General features: G+C 41.5%; 1 protein-coding gene across 4 annotated transcripts in view; it reads left to right on the plus strand.

Annotated features, from left to right (window-relative positions):
* LOC122553009 (atlastin-2) overlaps positions 1-24,895 on the plus strand; it is a 117,879-nt gene that overhangs the window by 26,888 nt on the left and 66,096 nt on the right. For all 4 annotated transcript variants that reach the window (XM_087991554.1, XM_087991555.1, XM_043696415.2 and 1 more), the window contains exon 2: positions 5,345-5,592. In XM_087991554.1, the coding sequence (XP_087847680.1) occupies positions 5,345-5,592 (248 nt within the window). The remainder of the gene's footprint in view (positions 1-5,344; positions 5,593-24,895) is intronic.

Genomic DNA, 24,895 nt, shown 5'->3' on the forward strand with positions numbered 1-24,895 from the left:
ATATTTACATCCAAATCATTTACATAAATGACAAAAGCAGTGAACCCAGCACTGATCCTTCTGGCACACCACTCGTCACAAGCCTCCAGTCTGAAAGGCAATCATCACCCTCCGTCTTCTACCTTTGAGCCAGTTCCAAATACAGATAGGTAAAAACAATGACTGCAGATGCTGGAAACCAGATTCTGGATTAGTGGTGCTTGAAGAGCACAGCAGTTCAGGCAGCATCCAAATACAGATGTTTAGTTCACACTGTATTCCATGAGCTCTAATCTTGCTAACCAGTCTACCACGTGGAACCTCGTCAAATGCCTTATTGAAGTCAGTGTTCATGACATCCACTGCTGTGCCCTCATCGATCCTCTTCATTGCTACTTCAAAGAACTCAATAGTGAGACATGATTTCCCACGCACAAAGCCATGTAACCATCCCTAATCAGTCCTTGCCTTTCTAAATACATGTAAATCCTGTCCCTCAGGATTCCTTCCAACAACTTGTCCATCATCAATGTCAGGCTCACCGCTCTATAGTTCCCTGGCTTTTCCTTATCACCTTTCTTAAATAGTGGCACCACGTTAGTCAGCTTCCCATCTTCTGGTATTATGTTCTTTTTTTTTCCCCACTGAGATTCTTATGCACTTGATGCAACTGCAGATTCCAACTTCCATGAACAACCAAACTTTTATTAAGCAAATACAGTACAAACTTTGGGGAAACTCTCAACACTCCTCGCTGTGCTTGCAAAGCGTGTTGAGAGGTGTCTCTGAACAAATTAAACATTCCTTCCTTTATACAAAATCTTCACAGTCAGTAATACCCACAAGACAACCCTCCAGTCACTCCCCTACAGTCACATGCCACTCAAGACACAATGCAGTGACAATATAATGTAAATCATCCCTTAATGGTCAAATCTGTTGTGAATTGTTTTAACTACAGGGAGTAGTCAAAATTCCAATTGCAATGTTCTTAGTGATTTTAAATAGGATGATGTAAATGTAAATGATCTCTGAATAATAGATGATGGCTATGAAAATGGCTCTGAATGGCAAGGGGTTGGAATATAAATTTCTTGCAATCTACCTGCAAGTCAGAGGCATCCCACCCTAGCCTGTGGCCATCAATTTCCTGCAGAGCAGCAGAGCAAATTAACTCTTTAATGGCACACCGGCATCTCACCTGTGACTATTGATACAATTATCTCAACAAGGAGCCCATCAATCACTTCCCCAGAGTTCCAGGGTACACCTGATCAGGTCCTGTGGATTTATCCACCTTTATGCGTTTTAAGACATCCTGTGTCACCACCTCTGTAATTTTTCAAGATGTCACCATCTATTTACTTACATTCTATATGTTCCGTGTCCTTCTCTACCGTAGACACTGTTGCAAAATACTCACTTAGTATCTCTGCCCTCTCCTTCAGTTCCACACATAGGCTGCCCTGCTGATCTTTGAGGGGCTCTATTCTCTTCCTAGTTACCTTTCTTGATCTTTAATCTATTGATAAAATCCCTTTTTAGATTCTCCTTAACTCTATATTTGCCAAAGCTATCTCGTGTCCCCTTTTTTGCTGTCCTGATTTCCCTCTTAAGTGTACTACTGCCTTTATACCCTTCTAAGGATTCACTCAGTCTCTGCAGTCTACACATGACGCATGCTTTTTTTTCTTAACCGAAACTTCAATTTCTCTAGTCATCTAGCATTCCATCCACCTACCAGCCTTGCATATCACCCTAAAAGGAACATACTGTCTCTGGACTTTTGTTATCTTTTTTTTTGAAGGCTTCCCATTTTCCAGCTGTCCCTTACCTGCGAACGTGCCTAATACTGTAAAAATTGGTCTTCCTCCAATTTAAGCTTTTTAACTTTTACACCTAGTCTATCCTTTTCCATCACTATTTTAAAACTAAAATAATTATGGCCGCTGGCCCCAAAGTGCTCACCCACTGACACCTTAGTCACTTGCCCTGCCTTATTTCCCAAGAGTAGGTCCAAGTTTTGCACCTTCTCTAGTAGGTACAGCAACATCCACATACTGACCATGTCTTTGTTGCCTTTTGTCACTTCTCTTTAAAGTGCCACTGTTTAGGCTCCTTCTCCGCCGCCACCGCCGTGCAACAGCTTATGAAACACTAATCACTGCTCCTGGGATTCAAAGAAACCACCTCCACCACCTAAAATACCTCAAAGGGAGCAGCTCTTCCAGCCACATTTTTTTTTCAGTCCTCCATCTTCAATTACCCAGAATCATTCATTGCTTCAATAGATAAGTATTTTGTTTTTAAATTATGGGCAAAATGCCTTTAAGAAAAGTCTTGTTTGCACTGCAGTGTTGAGGTTAGATGTTAATGCTTTCAGAATGGAATTTGGGGACTTTATTTTCACCAATGCCCTTGAAGTTGAGTTTGTGTTTTTAACGCGTTGAAATATTGTTGTAACAGATCTGTTGAAAGCAAATCAATCTTAGACATTCATTCTTTCTGGAAGTTTTTCAGCATTTCCTGTTAAAAATTTTAAATATGCCATTTAAGTACTTATTGCTGATGTTCTACAAACAACTTAGCTGAGCAGTTTGTTGCTTCCCAACTTCTATTTCTCATTTGTGCTTACTGCAAAAATCTACTATTTAAGAGTGCAGAAGTGAAATACTGCAGATGCTGGAAATTCTCATCAGGTATAGCAATACCTGTAGAAACAGTTCTGAAAGAGTTAATGGCCTTAAATTTAGTTCCTGTTCTTAGATGCAGCCTGGCCTACTGAGTATTTTCTATTCTTTCTATTATTCTAAAAATCCACATTTTCTGTTTGCTCAGCCTCTTCCTTTGATCACTAATGGAAATTAATGGGTCGAGGACTGAAATTGTCAATTCATTTTAGCACCAGGGTTAGGGAAACATCTTAAATAGCAAAGAAAGTCCATTCTAGCCACCTCTTCAGTACTTGCAAGCATAATACGAACCCTAAATGTTTATGTAAGCAGACTCCTTTTTTTTATGCTTAAATTCCTGTAATGAATTTGTAGAGTTGAACTGAGCATAGAGGTTAGTCCTGCTACTTTGATATGGTTGTAGGCAATTTTAATAAGTGGTGAAATTCAGCATAAGTTGGGATTAACATATATGTTTGAATTTCAGTCATAAAAACATCAATTACACTCCTTTCTAACTGCTGTTGGATATTAATGATCCTCCTCCTTGACTTCAATGTTAGTTAGTGACTCAATGCTTTAATTTATAATCATCAATATATCCATGCAGATCTGTACATGTAGTACTTGAGGCTGGTGCCAGATTTTTGCTCAAAGCCAGGAATTGACATTGAGGCCCGATTAAAGGTCCAGTGACTACTGTGGACAGTCTAATTGAAACTTTCGTAAAGTACAATGTGCAAGTCCAAGTGTGTTACCCCTTTTTGAAGTGTGGTATTGGTGCAATAATTATATCCTTTGTTTCTATGGTTGCATATGCTTAGGCATATTATTACCCTTTTATAAATTTCATTTCTCTTTCCTCCTCTACCCTTTTCAGTCAGACATGTTCATTAGTAATTTTAGCTGTTCAAAATTCTCTGGACATTTCACACTACATGTATTAGCCAAGATTGACCTTCAGAATCTTTGTATCCTTATCTTGGATTCTTACTACAAAAAAGTTTTCCTCTAATCTCACACTTGGGTGCCAATGCCCCTCTATCCATTAAAGTTCCATTCTTGCCTAGTTTTTTAATATTGAGTTTAGTAATATCAGTAGTCTTTGAGGAGAAAGTGAGGTCTGCAGATGCTGGAGATCAGAGCTGAAAATGTGTTGCTGGAAAAGCACAGCAGGTCAGGCAGCATCCAGGGAACAGGAGAATCGGCGTTTCAGGCATAAGCCCTTCTTCCTGAAGAAGGGCTTATGCCCGAAACGTCGATTCTCCTGTTCCCTGGATGCTGCCTGACCTGCTGTGCTTTTCCAGCAACACATTTTCAGCTAATATCAGTAGTCACTGACAGATTCAGAGTGCCCTGTGCATAAATAGAAACAGTGCCCTATTGTAGTTGGAAATTGTTAAGCCCATGCCAAAACTGGAAGCAATTAGAAGTTAATTGATTAACAATGTTTAAAATATTGTGAACAGTGCATCAGGGAGTGCTTAGTGTGAAACATTTTAAAATGTTCTGGTTTGGTCATGAGCCTTAACAATTTTGGCAAAATACTAAATGGCTTTTTGTCATTAGAACGAAGGCTGCATGTGACAGTAAGATGCTCTGACATAACTTAGAAGTAGATCAGAATTGGTGCAGCTGATGTACATGAGCATGGCTAAGAAATTGAATTGTTTGCATCAGTATAAAAACATCTCTCTACTTGAACCTTTTTTTTAAAGTACAGAATTTTATCTGTGATTTTGGTACTTTTGAGCTTGTAGGAAGACAAAACCATTCAACAACTAATGCATATTTTGAAGATTTATTTTAAATGATGTTTGCATTTATGCAAATTGTTAACTTGTTTAATGTGTATGTTTTGCCTTTGGAGTGGATATTCTTTTGGAAGAAATTGGTCTGAGGTTAGAGTATTTCTAGCAGGGAAGCTAAGTACTTTAGTCTTGTACAAGTGTAAGAGGTTTACAATTACCTCTGCCATTTTTGTGTACCAAAACAATAGAGATATTTATTGAAACTGGATTTTTAAAAAAAGAGTAGGGAATAGAGTACAATGTTTGTCTGCTGGGTACCTTCCACCACTCAGAACAAGTTTCTTCGTGTCCAGTCTTCATTCTATTTCTTCTAAGTTACTTTCCTCTAGAATAGAAATATCTGCTTAGTTTGCAGGGAAATTGTAATCCTGAAGGAAATGTGAATTGCCTGATTTCATCAGCAACTTGTAGGTTAGTACTGATATTAAGTTATTGACTTTGACCTTGTTTTTGAGCTTGTGTTGGCATGTAAATTGCTGATACAGATGCCTTGAAACTTGCAGATAAGTACAGTTGCATTATTTTTGTTTTAACAGTTGATTAGCTGAACAATTTATACATAACCTTTTTGTTTAAATCCTAGTTGAATAGGAACCACTTTGCATTTCAGTCTGCTGACCGTTAATTACTGTGCCTGACTAGGGTTTTTAGGGGTAGAACAAGTTTGTCTGTTTTGGGTTAGAGGGAATATTTTGAAGATAAAAATGTTTGATTCATGGTATGAGCTGAGTACAGTGGATTTCAGTTTGGCTTCAATTTTTGTGACATGGTTCTGTTTTAGGAAAGAAAAAGCTTATCATGGTAAAGTAGATCACATCTCATTGCGTGTGTAATTTTTGTTTTGGCATAGGCTAAATTATATATTATTTTGGTTTTCAATAGATGAATATGATGTGCAGGAGGTTGCAATGAATTCAGATGATGTACCCATGAAAGAAGCAAGACCAATACAGATAGTGTTGGCACATGAAGATAATCATCATTTTGATCTCGATGAAGAATCCTTGGAGCGAATTCTATTGCAAGAACATGTTCGGGACTTGAATGTTGTGGTTGTCTCTGTGGCAGGAGCATTTCGTAAAGGCAAATCCTTTTTGTTGGACTTCATGTTGCGTTACATGTACAATCAGGTAAGAGATTACATGCTGTCAGTTTCTTTTGCATGAGACTTCAATTGTTTTGGAATGTGCATGTTGAAGTATTTTCATTTGCTTAACGATTGTTAATGAGATTGTCACTGGAGTGCATTGATCAGTTAGCCATTTTCAAGCATTGTTTGGACTGACCTATTAAATGAGACTGGATCGGTTAGGATTATTTTCATTGGGGTTTAGAGAATGAGGAGATCTTATTGTAACCTGTAAAGTTCTATCAGGACTAGACCAGTTAAGATATTAATGACCAAAGCGTGCAGAACCAGGCGTTATGGTCTAAAACACAGGGTAGGCTTTTAGGACTGATGAAAATTTTTTTCTAATTCTGTGTCAGAAAAGCAGTTGAGGCCAACACATTGTTTTCAAGAAGAAATTCAATAGAGTTCATGTGACTAAAGGGATAAAACATGTGGAGAAAAGCAGGAGCAAGGTACTGAGTTGGATGATCAGCCAACTGGGAGGACTTAGTTCTGTTGCTTCTATTCTAGGGACCTAGATCGTGAAATTTGAATTCACTTAAGATAAAAAGGTCTGGAATTGAGTCTAAAGATGACCTTGAAACAGTGGTTGATTGTCAGAAAAACCCATCTAATTCACAAATTTCTTTTTTGAGGAAAAAAATATGCAGCCCTTACTTGGTCTGGTCGACATATGACTTCAGATTTATAGCTGTGTAGTTGACTTTTAACTGCCCTGTAAGCAATTAGGGACAGGCAAAAATATTGGCCTCCTGTCCTCGTGTCCCATGAATGAATTGAAAACAAAAACCACAATCCTGTTGTTACACCAGGTGTGAAGGACTGAATGACTTACTCCTCCTAGTTTATATTTCTATGCAATCAGGTTGCCTCAATGTTTTACTTGCTGTCATTACTTGGAGAACACTTGTTTCTTGGCTCTCGTTTAGAAGTTTTGAGCATTTGGACATTGCAATTTTAAACTTGGAGAATTGTAATATTAAAAGGGCACGGTTGAATTATTTGAACTTGCTCTACCAAATATGTTTGTTCTTCCTTGCTTTTTTCTTTACAGTGATTACTTTTATAAGTTAGGATAACCTCTCCCCTTGTCCAGATCTCAATCACTGCGAGTCTTGATTGTGACTGCAAATGGGTTTTTTTGATTGCAGAGGGGATCACAGTTGATCGTGAGTCTGTCAGACTCTGTAGCCAGTCTCTGTCTGCTTCTATTGGATCAGTTGCTGAAAATCCTTTTTCAGGAGTTCTTGATTAGCCATTCAGTTCTCAAGTTAATTGTAAGTTATTGTGTCCAAAACAGCACTGCTGATGTGACTTCTTCCGTAACCATCCACTGTGGTTGACAGTACCCTCCACCTCATCCTACTTATCACCTGTGCTTCCGCCCTTGTCCCTTCCCATCATCCTCAACAGTGTGATTGGGTCTCCCTTGGCCTCAACTTTGCATCACACCAGCCTCTAGTGGATCATTCTCCACCATTTCAGACAACTCCGGTAGAGCTCCAGCCATCACCAAACAGATGTTCCCCTCACTCCTGTTTGTATTTTGCAGGAATTGTTCCTTCCAGGATACCCTAATTCATTCATTGACCACTGATACAACATCCCCTTCCCACATAACTGCTGAAGTGCAATCCCTGCCCCTTTACCTACTTACTGTTTGTTATCCAAAGGCTTAAATAGTCTGTTCCAGTAAAGCAGTATTTCACCTGTACCACCTCCAATATTGTATTCGCTGCACCCAATGTGGCCTACTCTACACTGGAGAAACCAAACCAGACTGGGTGATGGCTTTGCAGAACATCTCCAATCTGTGTGCAAGTGTGACCCTGACCATGCCATAGCCAGCCATTTTAATACAGATTCTGGATCAGTGGTGCTGGAAGAGCACAGCAATTCAGGCAGCATCCAACGAGCTCGTCGGATGCTGCCTGAATTGCTGTGCTCTTCCAGCACCACTGATCCAGAATCTGGTTTCCAATATCTGCAGTCATTGTTTTTACCTCATTTTAATACAGAGTCTTGCTTGTGTGCCCACTTGTCTGTCCTCTGTTTGCTGTAGTGTTCCAGTGAATCACAGTACAAAACTCTCATCTTCAGACTAGGCACTTTACAACCTTCTGGACTTAATATTGAGTTCAGCACCTTCAAAATGTGAATCAACTCCCATTCCTTTCCTTTTCCTTTCCTTTCCTTTCTTTTCCTTTTAGCGTTACTTATTACATGCTCTGCCACCATGCATCCCCCTGCCTCCACCTCTCTACTGGAACTGTCTGTGCTTTCAAATCGAAGAGGCTTTCCAATCCCAAGCATCCCAGATGTCCACCTATTTCGAACAATGTACTTTTTCTACTCCCCTGTCATCCAGACAGCCCTCCACTGCACCACCTCCATTTGCTGCTGCACTGCTCTCTACTGCCTCTCCAAACGCAATACAGAGTCCTCCTTGTCCTCACCCTCCATCCTGCGCCAGTCTCTGCATCCAATACATCATCCTTGAACACTTCTGCTAACTCCAACTTTATCCCATCGCCAAGAACATCATCTTCCTCTCTCCAAACGTCTGTCTTTCACATGTACCCTTTCCTTCACCATCCTTTGGTTTGTGCCACTCTACCCACCAACACCCCACCCCCGGACCTGCAGTACCTTCCCCTGCAAATGTAAAAGATGCAAACTCTGCTGGCAAGCCACCCTGCTCACCTCCATCCAGGGCCCCAATCTGTCCTTCCAGGTAAGACAGAGGTTCACCTGCCTCTTTCCCAACCTAGGTTACTGTATCTGGTGCTCCTGATGTGGTCTTTACATCATTGAGACCAAACATAAACTAGGGGCATGTTTTACCAAACATCTCTGCTGAACCCACAAGGGCCAACCTGACCTCGAGTCACCACCCATTTCAATTCCCCTTCCCATTCACTCTTTGACATGACCATGCATGACCTCCATTGCCACAGTGAATCAGACTGCAGATTGGGGGAGCAACACCTCATTTTCTGTCTGGGCAGCCGACAGCCCAGAAGACTCAACATTTGAGTTCTCCAGTATCAAATAATCTCTCTTCCCATTCCCCCCCCCTCCCCAAATTCCTGTGACAAACCCTTCCTTCCAACTATCAAAGGATTAATTCCTCCTATTGATCAACCAGGCTGTACCCTCTAATTGTGTTCCCCTATCACTACCTCACCATTTGCCCTACCCCCCAAAAAATCTGTGTTCCCCTTACCCCCACCACAAGACCTGAAGAAGGATCATACCCGAAACGTTGATTTGTTTACCACCTAACGCTGCCTGGCTTGTTGATTCCAAAGTAGACAAACAGCCTCCTGTTTGTCTACTTTGGATTCGAGCATTTGCAGTTTTTTTCGCCTCTAACTCTAAATCTGGCAGTAAAACACACCATTGTTCTGCTAATCTCACATGCCAATCACTTAATCTGCACCATCAACACCTTTTTAATCTTCCAGCACTCTACATACCATCCACTTCCCTTATGTATGCATGCACAACTTCAGCTCTGACAAAGTCATCTAGACTCAGCATTAGCTTGCCCTCTCCACGAATATTGTTTGTCCTGTGATCACCAGCTTTTCTTGTTTTTAGTCTGTTATTTCTAATTGATCTGGTCAGAAATGTTATGACAAATTTCTTAGGGCATGTGGAACTTGAACCTGGATCATCTGATCCAGAGGTAGGGAGGGATATTATCACTATGCTACAAGAGCCCTCCCAAGCGAATTAGTGTCAGTGTTCCCTAACTAGGCACAGATTAAATCCCGAAAGCCTTCCAGTTAAATGGCCAAGGATGCACAGGAAACAAGTAGGTAAATTATTTCAAGAATAGAACCATCTGCATGTTCTCTTTGCTTTCTATTTCACTCCTCGCTTCAGCAAAGTTTGGCAAATTTCACCATACCTGTAAATATTTCTTGACAAATTTAATAAATGCTGACTATGTCTTAGGAGTCCAACTGGAGTCTGAAGTTTTTGGGTTCAAGATAATTCCAGGATTTGTGCATAAATGCCTTGACACTAAAATTTGTGTAGAAGGTGCCGCAACGGAACGAGGACATGCCACAACCCAAAGGACTAGCCACACTACCATACATCAGGAGCATTTCAGAACTGACAGCCAGACTACTGCGACCACTAGGACTTATAACAGCACACAAACCAACAGCAACCCTCCAGACAACAACTCACCAGAACGAAGGACCCGATACCCAGCATGAGCAAAACTAATGTAGTGTACAAAATCCCATGCAAGGACTGCACAAAACACTATATAGTACAAACAGGAAGACAGCTAACGATCCGCATCCATGAACATCAACTCGCCACGAAACGCCATGACCAGCTATCCTTAGTAGCCACACACGCAGACGACAAGCAACATGAATTCGACTGGGACAAATAAACCAAATCATCCGCCGACATTTCCGCCACCTCCAAACAGACCCCACCACCAGGGATATATTTCCCTCCCCACCCCTGTCCGCCTTCCGCAAAGACCATTCCCTCCGTGACTACCTGGTCAGGTCCACGCCCTCCTACGACCCACCCTCCCATCCTGGCACTTTCCCCTGCCACCGCAGTAACTGTAAAACCTGTGCCCACACCTCCTCCCTCACCTCCATCCAAGGCCCTAAAGGAGCCTACCACATCCATCAAAGTTTTACCTGCAAATCCATTAATATCATTTATTGTATCCGTTGCTCCCGATGCGGTCTCCTCTACATTGGGGAGACTGGGCGCCTCCTAGCAGAGCGCTTTAGGGAACATCTCCGAGACACCCGCACCAATCAATCAAACCGCCCCGTGGCCCAACATTTCAACTCCCCCTCCCACTCTGCCGAGGATATGGAGGTGCTGGGCCTCCTCCACCGCCGCTCCCTCACCACCAGACGCGTGGAAGAAGAACGCCTCATCTTCCACCTTGGAACACTTCAACCCCAGGGCATCAATGTGGACTTCAACAGCTTCCTCATTTTCCCTTCCCCCACCTCATCCTAGTTTCTAACCTCCAGCTCAACACTGTCCCCTTGACTTGTCCGGACTTGTCCGACCTGCCCAGCTCCTTTTCCACCTATCCACTCCACCCTCTCCTCCCTGACCTATCACCTTCATCTCCTCCCCCATTGACCTATTGTACTCTATGCTACTCTATCCCCACCCCCACCCTCCTCTAGCTTATCTCTCCACACTTCAGGCTCTCTGCCTTTGTTCTGATGAAGGGCTTTTGCCCGAAACGTTGATTTTGCCTGTCCTCGGATGCTGCCTGAATTGCTGTGCTCTTCCAGCACCACTGATCCAGAATCTGGTTTCCAGCATCTGCAGTCATTGTTTTTACCTCGTTGATTACTACCATTATAGGGCAAGCCAAAGAAAGAACAGCCAGGGAATTCCTAGAAGCATGGCACTCATCCACAAACTCCATCAACAAACACATCGACCTGGACCCAATATACCGGCCACTACAGCGGACAGCTGAAACTGACAACCGGAAGCGGCAGGGACAGGCCACTATAAATGCTGGAGGAAACACCACAGAAGCGCTTCACAGGAGGCTCCCAAGCACTGAGGATGTCACCTAGACAGGGGACGCAACGTTTGCAACAAAAATGTCCAGCTCAGCGAACAGAACCACAACAACGAGCACCCGAGCTACAAATCTTCACCCAAACTTTGAAGGTGCTTTTGTCAGATGAGACATTAAATAGGGGTCCTTTGTGCCCTATCAGGTGGCCATGATTTCTTTTTGAAGAACATTTGGGGTGTGTAACCCTTATCCTTAAACAGAAACAGATTATTTGGTTATCACCTTGCTATTGTGGGGACATGTATAAATTTGTTACTGTATTTTCTGTTGTTATAGAGACTACACTCAAGTAGTATTTAATTGATTGATTGTAAGGTGCTTTGGCATAGGAATGTGAAAAGGTATCATATATAAAGTTCAAATGTTTTATTTAATAAAACAAGATACTGCATTTTGGAAATCAAATTTTAAAAATGCAGAAAATACTAAATTTAGCAACCTAGAAGGGGGATCCCTGTTTGTGTATCTGGTTGAATGCAACTTAAAGAACTAAATAACAGCACAAATGTATTGATTTTTATGATGCCAGGAATGGGGAGAGAGAAGATATGGGATTGGGTGAAGAATGTGAGAAATGAAATGGCAAAAATGTCATGAAACAAATAACAAAGGGGTGACAATGGTTGTGGAAAAGAGAAAGCATTTGTCTAAAGTCAGGTTCATAGCAACTCTGCAAAAGCACAGCATGTGGCAAATAAAATCAAAAGTGCAGGATAAATATCATGGTCTGTAACTGTTAACTGTCCAGAGTTCAAAGGGATGTGAAGTTCCTAATTTGAAGGTTAAGGGACATTCCTTGAGTTTAAAATGAGCATTACTGGGACACTGCAGCAGGCAGAGTACAGAAATATGAGTGCGACCTGGGTGCTGCATCAATGTGGCACGCAACCAGAAACTTGCGTTTGCAAGCTGAAATGTTCTGTCAAATGGTCTCCCAATCTGTATTTGGTTCTCCTGAATGTAGAGAATGCATTGTGTGCGGTGAATACAATACACCATAGCATAAGTTGCATGAGTAAATTGCTGCTTCACCTGGAATGAGTATTTTGAATGGGGAGGAGTACATTCCTCAGTTGAGGATGGGAAGATCTATCAAGGAGCTGTTGTGGAAGGTCTGTCAGAATAGATCTAACACAGACCCAAGAACCAAGAGAATTGACTTGGAGCCTTATGGGACACACAGTTTGAGACCATGTAGTTGGTGAACTTAGCAAACAGCCTATCCCCAGAAATGGAAACCGAAAGTGGGAAAAGAACTTGCTGAAAATGAGTAATGGCAGGATAAGTCAGAAATTGGAAGCAAAATTGATAGATTTTGTGTTGTTCTTGAGAGCAGGAATCTGCACTTATGAATCTTATTATATGGCATTTTACAGCCAGTTTATTAAGATCAGTAACCAGTTTGATATTTGCATGTAGTGAAAATTTTAATTACAAGAAAAAATATAAATGACTTGTTTTCTCTTTGCATAGTTTCAGCTTGGGTTTGTATTTGATTTTCTTCGTGATTTGAATGTGAAGTTCTGTAAGCCAGACTATATGACATCAATATTATTAGTAATATGCTAATCTTTGAAGCATTACACCCATACTTTAAATGCCCAATCACAGTTGAAATTCAATGGTTATTTAATTACTGAGAAAAATGTGATAGCTTGAATATTTTTATTTAATGTTGGTTACTATAAAGGCTGTTTTTATTTATGTAAGGAATTGGGAAAATTATGCTTTTTGAAGCAAAAGATTGTGCAAAGTGTTGCTTTTACAAAGTGCCATTTGGTATGCATTTGCCAATGATGTTTAAACTGCTATTTGTTGCGGTGGTTGCATTAGTGGTTCAGTGGTAAAATGGTACCCTGCCATGTGGCAGGCTTGGGTTTGATTCTCAGCAAATGCATAGGACTCTTTTCCTTGCCTCCTTGGGGCTTGCTTGTGGTACAGGGTAGTAGGAGAAAGTGAGTACTGCAAATGCTGGAGATCAGAGTTGAGAGTTTGGTGCTGGAAAAGCATAGCAGTTCAGGCAGCTTGCAAGGAGCAGGAGAATTGACATTTCAGGCATAAGCCCTTCGTCAGGAATGAAGCTTGTGGGCCAGGGTGCTAAGAGATAAATGGGAGGGAGTGGGGTTGGGGGGGAAAGGAGCTGAGAATGCAATAGGTAGATGAAGGTGATAGGGTGGAGTGGGACAGATGGCAAAGACAATGGATAGGTTAAGAGGGCAGTGCTGAGAAGAGAAGCCCACATCTGGTGCAATGGATACAGTAGATGACATTTGTGGAGATGCAGATAAATTTGTTGGATGTGGAAGGATCCTTTGGGGCCTGAGATGGAGATGAGAGGGGAGGTTTGGGTGCAAGTTTTGCACTCCCTTTGGTGGCAGGGGAAAATGCCAGGAGTGGGCTGGAGGGGGTGTGGATCTGATAAGGTGTCGTAGAGGGAATGGTCTTTCTGGAATGCTGATGGGAGTGGAGAAGGAAATATATCCCTTATCTGTTTGCAGATGGTGGAAGTGGCAGAGGATGATGCGATGTGTACAGATATAGGTGAGGACTGGGGGCATCTGTTCTTGTTGCATTGAGTGATGGGGTTCAAGGGAGAAGATGGGCTGGAGGGCATCGTCAAACACATGGGAGGGGTAATTGCAGTCGTTGAAGAATGAGGCCATCTGGCATTTTCTTTGGTGGAACTGGTCCTCCTGGGAACAGATGAGATATCGGAATTGGGAATAAGGGATGGAGTTTTTACAGGAGGCAGGATGGGAAGAGGTGTAGTCCAGGTAGCTGTGGGAGTCCATGGGTTTGTAGTAGATGTCTGTGGTTAATTGGTCGCTGGGAGATAGATCCAGGAAGGGGAGGGAGGTGTCCAAGATGGTTCAGGTGAATTTGAGGTCAGGGTGAAAGGTGTTGGTGGAGTTGATGAACTATTGTGGGAGCATGAAGTAGCGCTGATAGTCGTTGATGTAGTGAAGGAAAAGGTGGAGGATGGTGACAGTGTAGCTGCGGGAGATGGATTGTTTCATGTACCTGACAAAGAGGCAGGCATAACTGCAGCCCATGTGGCTGCCATGGCCACCCCTTTGGTTTGGAGGCAGTGGGAGTATTGGAAGGAGAATTTAAGGGTGAGGACCAGTTCAGCCAAATGGGTGAAGGTGTTAGTGGAAGGGTGCTTGTTGGGACGGCGTGAAAGGAAAGAAACGGAGGGCTTGGAGGCCTTTGTCATGGCGGATAGATGTGTACAGGGACTGGATGTCCATGGTGAAGATAAGTCTTTCTTTGAGGTGGTGAAGGGCATGGGTGGTGTCCCAAACGTAGGTGGAGAGTTCCTGGACTAAGGGAGACAGGACGGTGTCAAGGTACGCAGGGATGGGTTCAGTGGGACAGGAGCAGGCTGCGACAGCGGTTGGCCAGGGAAATCAGGCTTGCAAATCTACCGTAGGAGGTAGTATTGGGCAGTGTGGGGTTGCGGGCAGTGATTTAGGAGGCTGTGGGTAGGAGGTCCCCAGAGGTGATGATGAGGTTTTGGATGGTCTGGGAGATCGTTTGCTGATGGGCGGTGAGGTCATGGTCGATGGGGCGGTAGGAGGAATGTGAGAGTGGTGCCTAGTTTCAGCAGTGTAGAGGTTGGTTCTCTCTCTCTCTCACCCTCTCACCCTCTCACCCTCTCACCCTCTCACCCTCTCACCCTCTCACCCTCTCACCCTCTCACCCTCTCACCCTCTCACCCTCTCACCCTCTCTCTCCCCCCCCCCCCCCCCCCCATCGTCTGCTGGTTTGATGGTGATATTGAGGTTGAGTGGAGGCAGATCCAGTGGATGTAGCGTACCTGGACTTTCAGAAAGCCTTTGATAAAGTCCCACATAGGGGGAGGTTAGTGAGCAAAATTAGGGTGAATGGTATTGGGGGCAAAGTACTGACTTGGATTGAAAATTGGTTGGCTGACAGGAAACAAAGTAGTGATAAACTGCTCCCTTTCGGAATGGCAGGCGGTGACCAGTGGGGTACCCCAGGGATCAGTGCTGGGACTGCAGCTTTTTACAATATATATTAATGATATAGAAGATGGTATTAATAGTAACATTAGCAAATTTGCTGATGATACAAAGCTGGGTGGCAGTGTGAAATGTGAGGAGGATGTTAGGAGATTACAGGGTGACCTGGACAGGTTAGGTGAGTAGACAGATGCATGGCACATGCAGTTTAATGGGCGGCACGGTGGCACAGTGGTTAGCACTGCTGCCTCACAGCGCCAGAGACCCGGGTTCAATTCCCGCCTCAGGCGACTGACTGTGTGGAGTTTGCACGTTCTCCCCGTGTCTGCGTGGGTTTCCTCCGGGTGCTCCGGTTTCCTCCCACAGTCCAAAGATGTGCAGGATCAGGTGAATTGGCCATACTAAATTGCCCATAGTGTTAGGTAAGGGGTAAATGTAGGGGTATGGGTGGGTTTCGCTTCGGCGGGTCGGTGTGGACTTGTTGGGCCGAAGGGCCTGTTTCCACACTGTAATCTAATCTAATCTAATCTAATAATGTGGATAAATGTATGGTTATCCACTTTGGTAGCAAGAACAGGAAGGCAGATTACTACCTAAACGGAGTCATGTTAGGTAAAGGGGCAGTACAAAGAGATCTGGGTGTTCTTGTACACCAGTCAATGAAGGCAAGCATGCAGGTACAGCAGGTAGTGAAGAAGGCTAATAGCATGCTGGCCTTCATAACAAGAGGGATTGAGTGTAGAAGCAAAGAGGTTCTTCTGCAGCTATACAGGGCCCTGGTGAGACCTCACCTGGAATATTGTGTGCAGTTCTGGTCTCCAAATTTGAGGAAAGACATTCTGGCTGTTGAGGGAGTGCAGCGTAGGTTCACGAGGTCAATTCCTGGAATGGCGGGACTATCTTATGTCGAAAGATTGGAGCGACTGAGCTTGTATACCCTTGGGTTTAGAAGACTGAGAGGGAATCTGATTGAGACTTATAAGATTATTAAAAGGATTGGACACTCTCGAGGCAGGAAACATGTTTCCGCTGATGGGCGAGTCCCAAACCAGAGGACACAGCTTAAAAATAAGGGGTAGGCCATTTAGGACAGAGATGAGGAGAAACTTCTTCACCCAGAGAGTGGTGGGTGTGTGGAATGCTCTGCCCCAGAAGGCAGTGGAGGCCCAGTCTCTGGATTCGTTTAAGAAAGAGTTGGATAGAGCTCTCAAAGGTAGTGGAATCCAGGGTTATGGGGATAAGGCAGGAACAGGATACTGATTGAGGATGATCAGCCATGATCATAATGAATGGTGGTGCAGGCTCGAAGGGCAGAATGGCCTACTCCTGCACCTATTGTCTATTGTATGTTGCAAGGGTGGGCGGTTGGAGTGGGTAAGGGTGTTGGAGGGGGTAGTATCCTTGGACTGAGGGGCCTCTGTTCAAGATCAACCTGTTCCAGGGATGTGTATAACATCTCTGAACAGATTGATTAGGAAAATAGGTTAAATTAATAACTGCCAACTGTACAACCATTGGGGGAGATTACTATAGATGAGCTGGAGCAGAGGGTGTGTACACAAATGGAGATTTTGGCAGCAAGTAACTGTGGAGTGGAGTGGTGACCAGTTGCATCTGACCAATTCCTCCTGTCTGTCCACAGCTGTGTGATTGTTCAACTGCTTGGGAGCCATCTTGTGGGTGTGAATGTTCAGGCAGAAAGTGTTGGACCTCAAAAGGCAGGAACTGTCAATTTCTTTATCCCTCCAGTAATAACATCTAAAGCTTGCAGGAAACCAGTTTGTTTTCCCTCATCAGTTACTGTAATCTGTGGCACTGTAAGGAGGTCAGAGACCTTTATTAAAAAAAGGTGTGAACCATTCACCCTGTGTCCTGTATGCAAGTGAATGTGTGCCTGGAGAAAAGATCCAGAAGCAACATTCTAATCAGCAAAGGAATTATCACGGCAAACCCTGTAATGAGGGATCTCCGAACAGCTTTCCCAGTATTTCCCCCTGACCGTGACACCCACCTTTTTTCCTCTGTGTAGAGAATGTGTTTATAAAGAGCTTCGTTTTGACAAGTAGTTATGTTGATAGGTCATTACTGTTTCTGTACTTAAGAAAAACCTATTTGTAATAAATAGTCAATGTTCCATGCTTTTTTGACAATTTAAATATATTTTAACTTTGTTTTTGGTAATAGTGGCTTGATCTTAAGCATACTAAAGTGAAGTGTGTAACACTAAATTTCATGTTTTTTTTAAAAACATTTATAGTTACGTGTATCATGAAGCTAAACTAATCAAAATGACAAATTGTTTCAAATGAATGTTTGGGAGACCACAAGAATACCCAAGGATATATGAATGTTGATTTTCTTCTGATTTAAGATAGACAGTAATCACTAGTTCTGTACCTGAGCCAGAGTCAGATACTGGTTTTTCTTTCTGCTTAAAATCTGTTTGTGAGCCATGACTCTTGTATCAAAACAGAATGATCAAAGTTTGTGTAAAGATTTGTAGCTCGGGTACTCCTTGTTGTGGTTCTGTTCACCGAGCTGGGAATTTGTGTTGCAGACGTTTTGTCCCCTGTCTAGGTGACATCCTCGGTGCTTGGGAGCCTCCTGTGAAGCGCTTCTGTGATCTTTCCTCCGGCATTTGTAGTGATTTGAATCTGCCACTTCTGGTTGTCAGTTCCAGCTGTCCGCTGCAGTGGCCGGTATATTGAATTCGACTGGGACAACAACACTATTATAGGACAAGCCAAACCGAGAACAGCCAGGAAATTCCTAGAGGCATGGCACTCATCCACAGATTCAATCAATAAGCACATATACCGGACACTGCAACGGACAGCTGGAACTGACAACCGGAAGCGGCAGATTCAAACCACGACAAATGCTGGAGGAAAGATCACAGAAGCGCTTCACAGGAGGCTCCCAAGCACTGAGGATGTCACCTAGACAGGGGACGAAACGTCTGCAACACAAGTTCCCAGCTTGGCGAACAGAACCACAACAAAAACAGAATGATATATCAACCAGTTGAATAAACTATTTGATTCTTGACATGTTGGTGTATTGACTTACTTACAATATAATATTGTTTCAGAGGAATCTTTGATTTAGATTTGCCTTGTGCTGCTCAGGAACATTAGGTTTTAGACACTGAAGGGCTGAGCTGTGCAAACAACTGATTTACGTGATGTGCCATCATTTAAGAGGTTTAGGGATTTACTACCACAATTGTATTAGTTATAAAATAATAGAGCCACTCAACTTGATATATTTTTAAGTTAGTTCAGTGTGACTGTGCAGGACAAATCATTTTGAAGTACCATCCTTTTATACATTTTTGTCAAAAATGCAATATCTTAAAAATTGTAATGCTGAAATACCAATAATTAAAAGCCAAACTGAGATACTTTTTAAGAGGTTCTGTCCAACAAAACTATTTTAATGCATGCAAATATACATTTTGACGAGGGTATTTGATCACAACATTTTAAAAGGTTTTCAAAAGTACAGCTAATTGTCATTCAAATGTTAAAAAGATTTTAAAAAGCAAAACATGCCCTTCAATTTTGCTCTGTTCACTAACTATTATTTATTTTAAAGTAATTTGTTTAAATAAAATGGTAGTCAAGATTTAGACCATCGTTCATGCTGGCACTTAATATGCTACCTTGGTTAGCTACACTTGACTGCATAGTTTACTGACCACCAACATCCATGTAAAATTATAACATGGGTAGAACATAATGGCCTTTGAGCCTGCTCTGCCATTCATTTAAAGTCTTGGAATTTATACTACTTCCTGTTTCATTCTTTTATGAATGTCTGTCTCTGAACACAGTATTCAAATGTTTTTCACCATTTAAAAAACTTGCACTCAATTAGTAAGAATAGAAAATTAAAAACCTTCCTTGCATATACAGCATTCTACAGGGAGTCCATTTTAAATTGTTAAAGTAAGCTCTCTTAAAACTATTTTTTACCTTGTAGTTGCTTCTCACTTTAAAGTTGGTGCTTTATTTCCTTTTTGTCCTTATTTTGAATGCCACTTTCAATGTTAACATCCTTTTTACTACTTGTTGCCTCATGTCACTTGTCAGCAGCAAGGCCTTTTGATTCTGCTAGAGTTGGGACTGTTTGACCTTTATTCGCAATCTATTTTTAAAAAATAACTGAGCTGTGGTATAAACTTGGATATAAACTTTGTCTTTTTATTTCTCTATGCATCCATGTGAGTTTAGTGTAGCTGAGAAGCCATTTTTTTAAACTGTACCACTGATACATTAGCTGAGGAATTTGTACTGTACTATCTTTTGTAAAAAAAAACTTTACAAGCAGAAGGCCTGCTTTCTCTGGAATTTTCCATGTTTTGCAAGTTACTTTAGCTACGAATACATGCTGTATATAGAATGGTTTTTCAATACTTACATTTGCTTTTCTGGACAAAAATTGCTTTTGGGAACCGAACTTAGCTTTAACATTGAATTTCACAGGAAACCATGCTTCATTTAAAATTGTTTCATCTAAATTAGATTGGATTCCCTACAGTATGGAAACAGGCCCTTCAGTCCAACAAGTCCACACCGACCCTCCAAAGAGTAGCCACCCATTCCCCTACCCTGACTAATGCACCTAACACTATGGGCAATTTAGTATGGCCAATTCACCTAACCTGCACATCTTTGGATTGTGGAGAAAACCCTCAGACACTGAGAATGTGCAAACTCCATGCACAGTCACCTGAGGCCGGAATCTAATCCGGGTGCCTGGCGCTGTGAGGCAGCAGAGCTAACCACTGATCCACTGTGCTGCTCCAAGTCATTATTTAAAGTAATTATTTTTCAGGATTGTAATTTTCAAAGAGGATACTCTCCTTGCTTCACCTATTATATTATTGTTCATTCTTAAACTGCCTGTTTCCAACAGCTTTACTACTTGAGCTTGCTTTTCCCTTCACTTTAATTTGTCAGCAAACATGTGCTGCCTTCAAAGTGGCAAGTATGAGGCACTAACAATGGTCCTGAGGGCACTCCACTTGTATACCTTTATTTCTCTACTTACTCCACTTTTCTACTTTCTGCTTCTCTGCCTCTTAGTTGCAAGCTGACAGTTGCAATTCAATTTTAATGCACTGCAGTTCTTTTTCCTTTTTGTTTCTTTCCCTGAGTGTATGAGTGAACAAGAAAACATCTAGGAACACTACTAGAGCCACTTCGTTGTGGCCTTTTAATTGTCTTCACCCTTGCACCTGCAACTACATTTACTGAACTAGTAATTTTATACCTTGAAAGTATTATCACATCAGCATAATGTGTCAGATGACAAAATGGTGCACAGCCTTTACAAGGAAAAGGCATATGCAAATTATTGTGAATCACATCATAAGATGTGCTAACATGAACATTCTTTGTCCTATTTGAAGTTATTACTTCATACTTTTGTTTTCTCGACAAAAGCTGTGCAGCAGGGGTATAGGTGCTTAGAATCCTGTAAACTTGGCATGTTTATATTTTTTGATTAAACACGTGGTCCAACTGTCCTGATCAGTGTCTAAGCTATAGTGTCTGATGCTGTCAGTCAGAAAAGTTTATGGCTGAAATTTTAATGCAGTGTCCTAAAAACTAAATGTTAAAGTCCATGCAGAGATCCAAATGGAAGCATTAGCTATCATATTTTAAATCTTAAATCCTGGCCTAAATGTTTCAGTGGATGAATGTGAAAAGGTGAGGTGAGTGATTGGGATTCTACTCCATGGGCAAGTTAAATGAGGAACCTTTTGGGTAAATAACATTGACTTGTCCATAGTTTCTGACTCAGACTCTGAAAGGGTCCTAAGGTGCAGTGTGATTGTTCAGAAACACTAAGTTCCACATGTAAATCAGGGCATCCTAATCTGGTCTCTGACTTATTTCTGAACTAAAAGGACAAACTTTGAAATCATTCCTCACATAATGTTGTCTGTCTGTTTTGGGGAGGTGGGGGAATTAAATAAAATGGAACACTTTTTAAGAGGAAAAACTGAGCAGGTCAGACATTTGTAGAGAGAGGAACCATTATCGTTTGATCTTCTATCAAAACTGGAAAACATTGGAACCCATGCCATGCATTCTTCACTGGAAAGGAGGGAATATTTGGAACCAAGAAACTTGGCATGTTCTCAACCTTTTTCCTTATACTTCCAATGAAACCTGAGGTGCTGTACTTCCCTCTTTTAATTAGGCACATTACAGCTTCTGAACTCTGCCCTTTTTTTAATGGCTGCTGTTCTAGCTTTTCTCATTGCATCCAGACCCACTTGTTTTTATCCGATAATCAGCATACTTTTCCCTGCACCTTGATTATTTTCATCATTAATAATCTTTTTGCATTCCATCCTGTATGCCTTTCCCTATTGTTTCTTCACATGCTCACCCACCCCTTTTAAATAAAAGCCTTCCTTTAAAATCTGCTGATCTTTACAACTTTTTCACCTCCCTCACCCGCCTCATCCAAACTGCTATGCCCAATGAGTACTTCCGTCAGATTCTGTTTTTCAGATTTTCAGCAGCTCTAAAACTTCAATGAAGGTTCTACCAGTTTGGGTAGCGTCATCTTTGAACACAGGTGAATGAACTTGACCCAGAGTTGCCTTTCCTGTCTATACTATATACAGCAAAAATTTTATAATCCTGCACCTCTGGAGCCAAGAGTGTGCTGATTAATCAAATATACTGAATGATCACTGGAAAATCACTAGAAACGTAATGCGGGGGTATACACATTGCTGTGTAATTTATTTACTGTAAATAATTTTAAATGAAATGTTGCCTGACACAGAACTTGTCAGTAGAGCACCTTCTCACTTGCAAATGACTACTCTGACATCGTGAGGATTGTGACAATAAGTAGACTTCCTGTATTTAGGTATATGCCTATTGTCCATTTATCGAAGGTGCTGGTTAAAATGGTTTGCACTTTTATATACTGAAGCATGGATTTTATTTTTTAAACTCAACAGAACTCTAGTTTGTGTAGCAGTTTGCTGTAGTTGTGAGCAATAACACAATGGCTAAAGATAAGTTAAATTCTATTTTCAAAACAAAAGTGAACTTTTGCATATTGAATCAATAAATAAAATCTTTACATTTACCTCCCATCTGATTTTGATTTTTTTTCTTAAATGTGACTTGATTTGAACTGTTGAATAGTCCATGAATTCCTTTCCTCATGCACTTTGTAGTAGTTGAAACCGTTGAAATTAAACTTAAATGTTAAGTTTAATTCTGCAGGGCGTGTTTTTGAATTTCAAGTTGAAGATAGTACTGCTTTTGCATCTAAAAGCAATAAAAACTAATATTGTGAAAAATTAGATCTTATTTGTACAGTCTCTATTGTTCCTTGGTAGCAATTGGTTAATGAAGACATCAAGTCAGTTCACTTTTTTATAATAAATTACTCCCATTTACAGTACTCTTGTTCTTGGGCTTCTAGTTTCCTCTGCACAGACTGTGAACTCAAGGTGAACTTGCTGGACCTTTCAGGTTGATAGAAACAGAATCTCTATTGTTATAGTGCAGGAGGGGGGCATTCAGCTCATCTTGTCTGCAAAGGCTGTCTGAGAGAGCAACTTGCTTAGTGCCATTCTCATGCTTTCTCAACTCTGCACATGTGTTCTTGTTAGATGGCTACAATAATGCATATTCCTGATGAAGGGCTTTTGCCTGAAACGTTGATTTTCCTGCTCCTCGGATGCTGCCTGATCTGCTGTGCTTTTCCAGCACCATTCTAATCAAGACTCTGGTTTCCAGCATTTGCAGTCCTTGTTTTTACCTACAATAATGCATGCCCATTTTCCATTGCATTTCAGGCAGGTACTGATCTCAAAGTAAATGTTGTAATACATCATCACTTGCCTTTATTTGCATCTTTGCATTTTTATTACAGTACAACAATCATGAGACACTTTAATGTAATTGTTGCCTAACTTGATGGAAGTCAGTTTAAAAATAACCTACTCGGGCTTATTGCCTTTGTGTCTGTTCCCAAATACCAGCTGATAAACAACATGCATCAGTCACTTTGTAACACATCTGAGGTGAATGAGTAACTTGGTCTATATACAAACTAGCAGTGCAGTCTTATTCACTGGCTTTTTCTGCTGAACAAAGTACCTGATTGTCAATAAGCACTCAGATCCTACCTTCAACATAAACCAGTGAAATTTTCAAGGTTTAGTTAGCAAGCATTACTCCTTTGGCAACGCAGTCAACCAATACCTGAATTGAGTTGAAGAGCAATTATGTACAGAGGGGAAGGAATATCAGCTGCCATTGACAATTGACAATGTATGTGATTGCATGAAAATATTTGATAGTACACATTGATTACCAAATTGTTTAGTTATCTCATAATTGAGATTATTGTTTTATTTTAAACAGCTGAAGTATTAAGGGAAGGTTTGATTGTAAAGTGTAAAATTGGAGAGGAAAATAATCCTCAAGACAGGATACTGGCTATCTGAAACAAAAACAAAGTGCCGGAGAAACTCCGCATGTTTGAGTTTCTCAAGTTTTTTTAAATTTGATGTTTTGGTGAAAATTAAGAATTATTTTCACCTACTATCTACCTCAACTGTTCACTCCCTTCATTGTCAAGGCACAGCAGCAATAGTGTGCACTCTGTACAAGATGCATTGCAACATTTCGCCATGCCCCCTAGCGTATTACCTTCCAAAACCACTTAAGACCAGTACAGTGGATGTATGAGAACACCACAGTCTTCAAGTTCACCTCAAACCTGCACACAGTCCTGACTTGGAGCTATATTGCAATTTTGTCACTCTGGGTCAAAATCTTGGAACTCTGAACAGCGGTGGGTTAAGTGAGTATACAAAGCCACCAATTGGACTGCATTTCACTGCCCATAGCAACATTTGGTTTATAATGTGCTATGATTTAGCTGATGTTATTACTGGGCATCAGATCCCAGATTGAAATCCAGATGGATATATCATGATTTGGGTTTAAAAAGATAGGGTCTCGCTGAGATGAAACATTGTGTGCAGTTTTGGTCGCCATACTATAGGAAGGATGTGGAGGCACTGGAATAGGTGCAGAGGAGGTTTACCAGGATGTTGCCTGGTATGGTAGGAAGATTGTATGAGGAAAGACTGAGGCACTTGGGGCTGTTTTCATTGGAGAAAAGAAGGTTTAGGGGTGACTTGATAGAGGTGTACAAGATGATTAGGGGTTTAGATAGGGTTGACCATGAGAACCTTTTTCCACGTATGGAGTCGGCTATTACGAGGGGGGCGTAGCTTTAAATCAAGGGGTGGTAGGTATAGGACAGATGTTAGGGGTAGATTCTTTACTCAGCGAGTCGTGAGTTCATGGAATGCCCTGCCAGTAGCAGTGGTGGACTCTCCCTCTTTATGGGCATTTAAGCGGGCATTGGATAGGCATATGGTGGATAGTTGGCTAGTGTAGGTTAGGTGGGCTTAGATCGGCGCAACATCGAGGGCCAAAGGGCCTGTACTGCGCTGTATTTTTCTATGTTCTACATCATGTTGCAATTTAATTTTAATAAAAGGAAGTTTATTAAGCATATTCTATGGTTTATTCTATTTTATTTTCACTTTGTCTGCTTATAGCACAAACTCAGTTTTAAAGGTACAATAACCATAAACATAAGTTTTTAAACAATCACTTGTACAGTACCTAGCAGTATCCCTTGTACAATACCTT

The sequence above is a fragment of the Chiloscyllium plagiosum genome, unplaced genomic scaffold, assembly GCF_037043375.1.
Source record: "Chiloscyllium plagiosum isolate Xiang-an unplaced genomic scaffold, Cpla_swu_hap1 HiC_scaffold_10, whole genome shotgun sequence".
In the NCBI taxonomy this organism is placed as follows: domain Eukaryota; kingdom Metazoa; phylum Chordata; class Chondrichthyes; order Orectolobiformes; family Hemiscylliidae; genus Chiloscyllium; species Chiloscyllium plagiosum.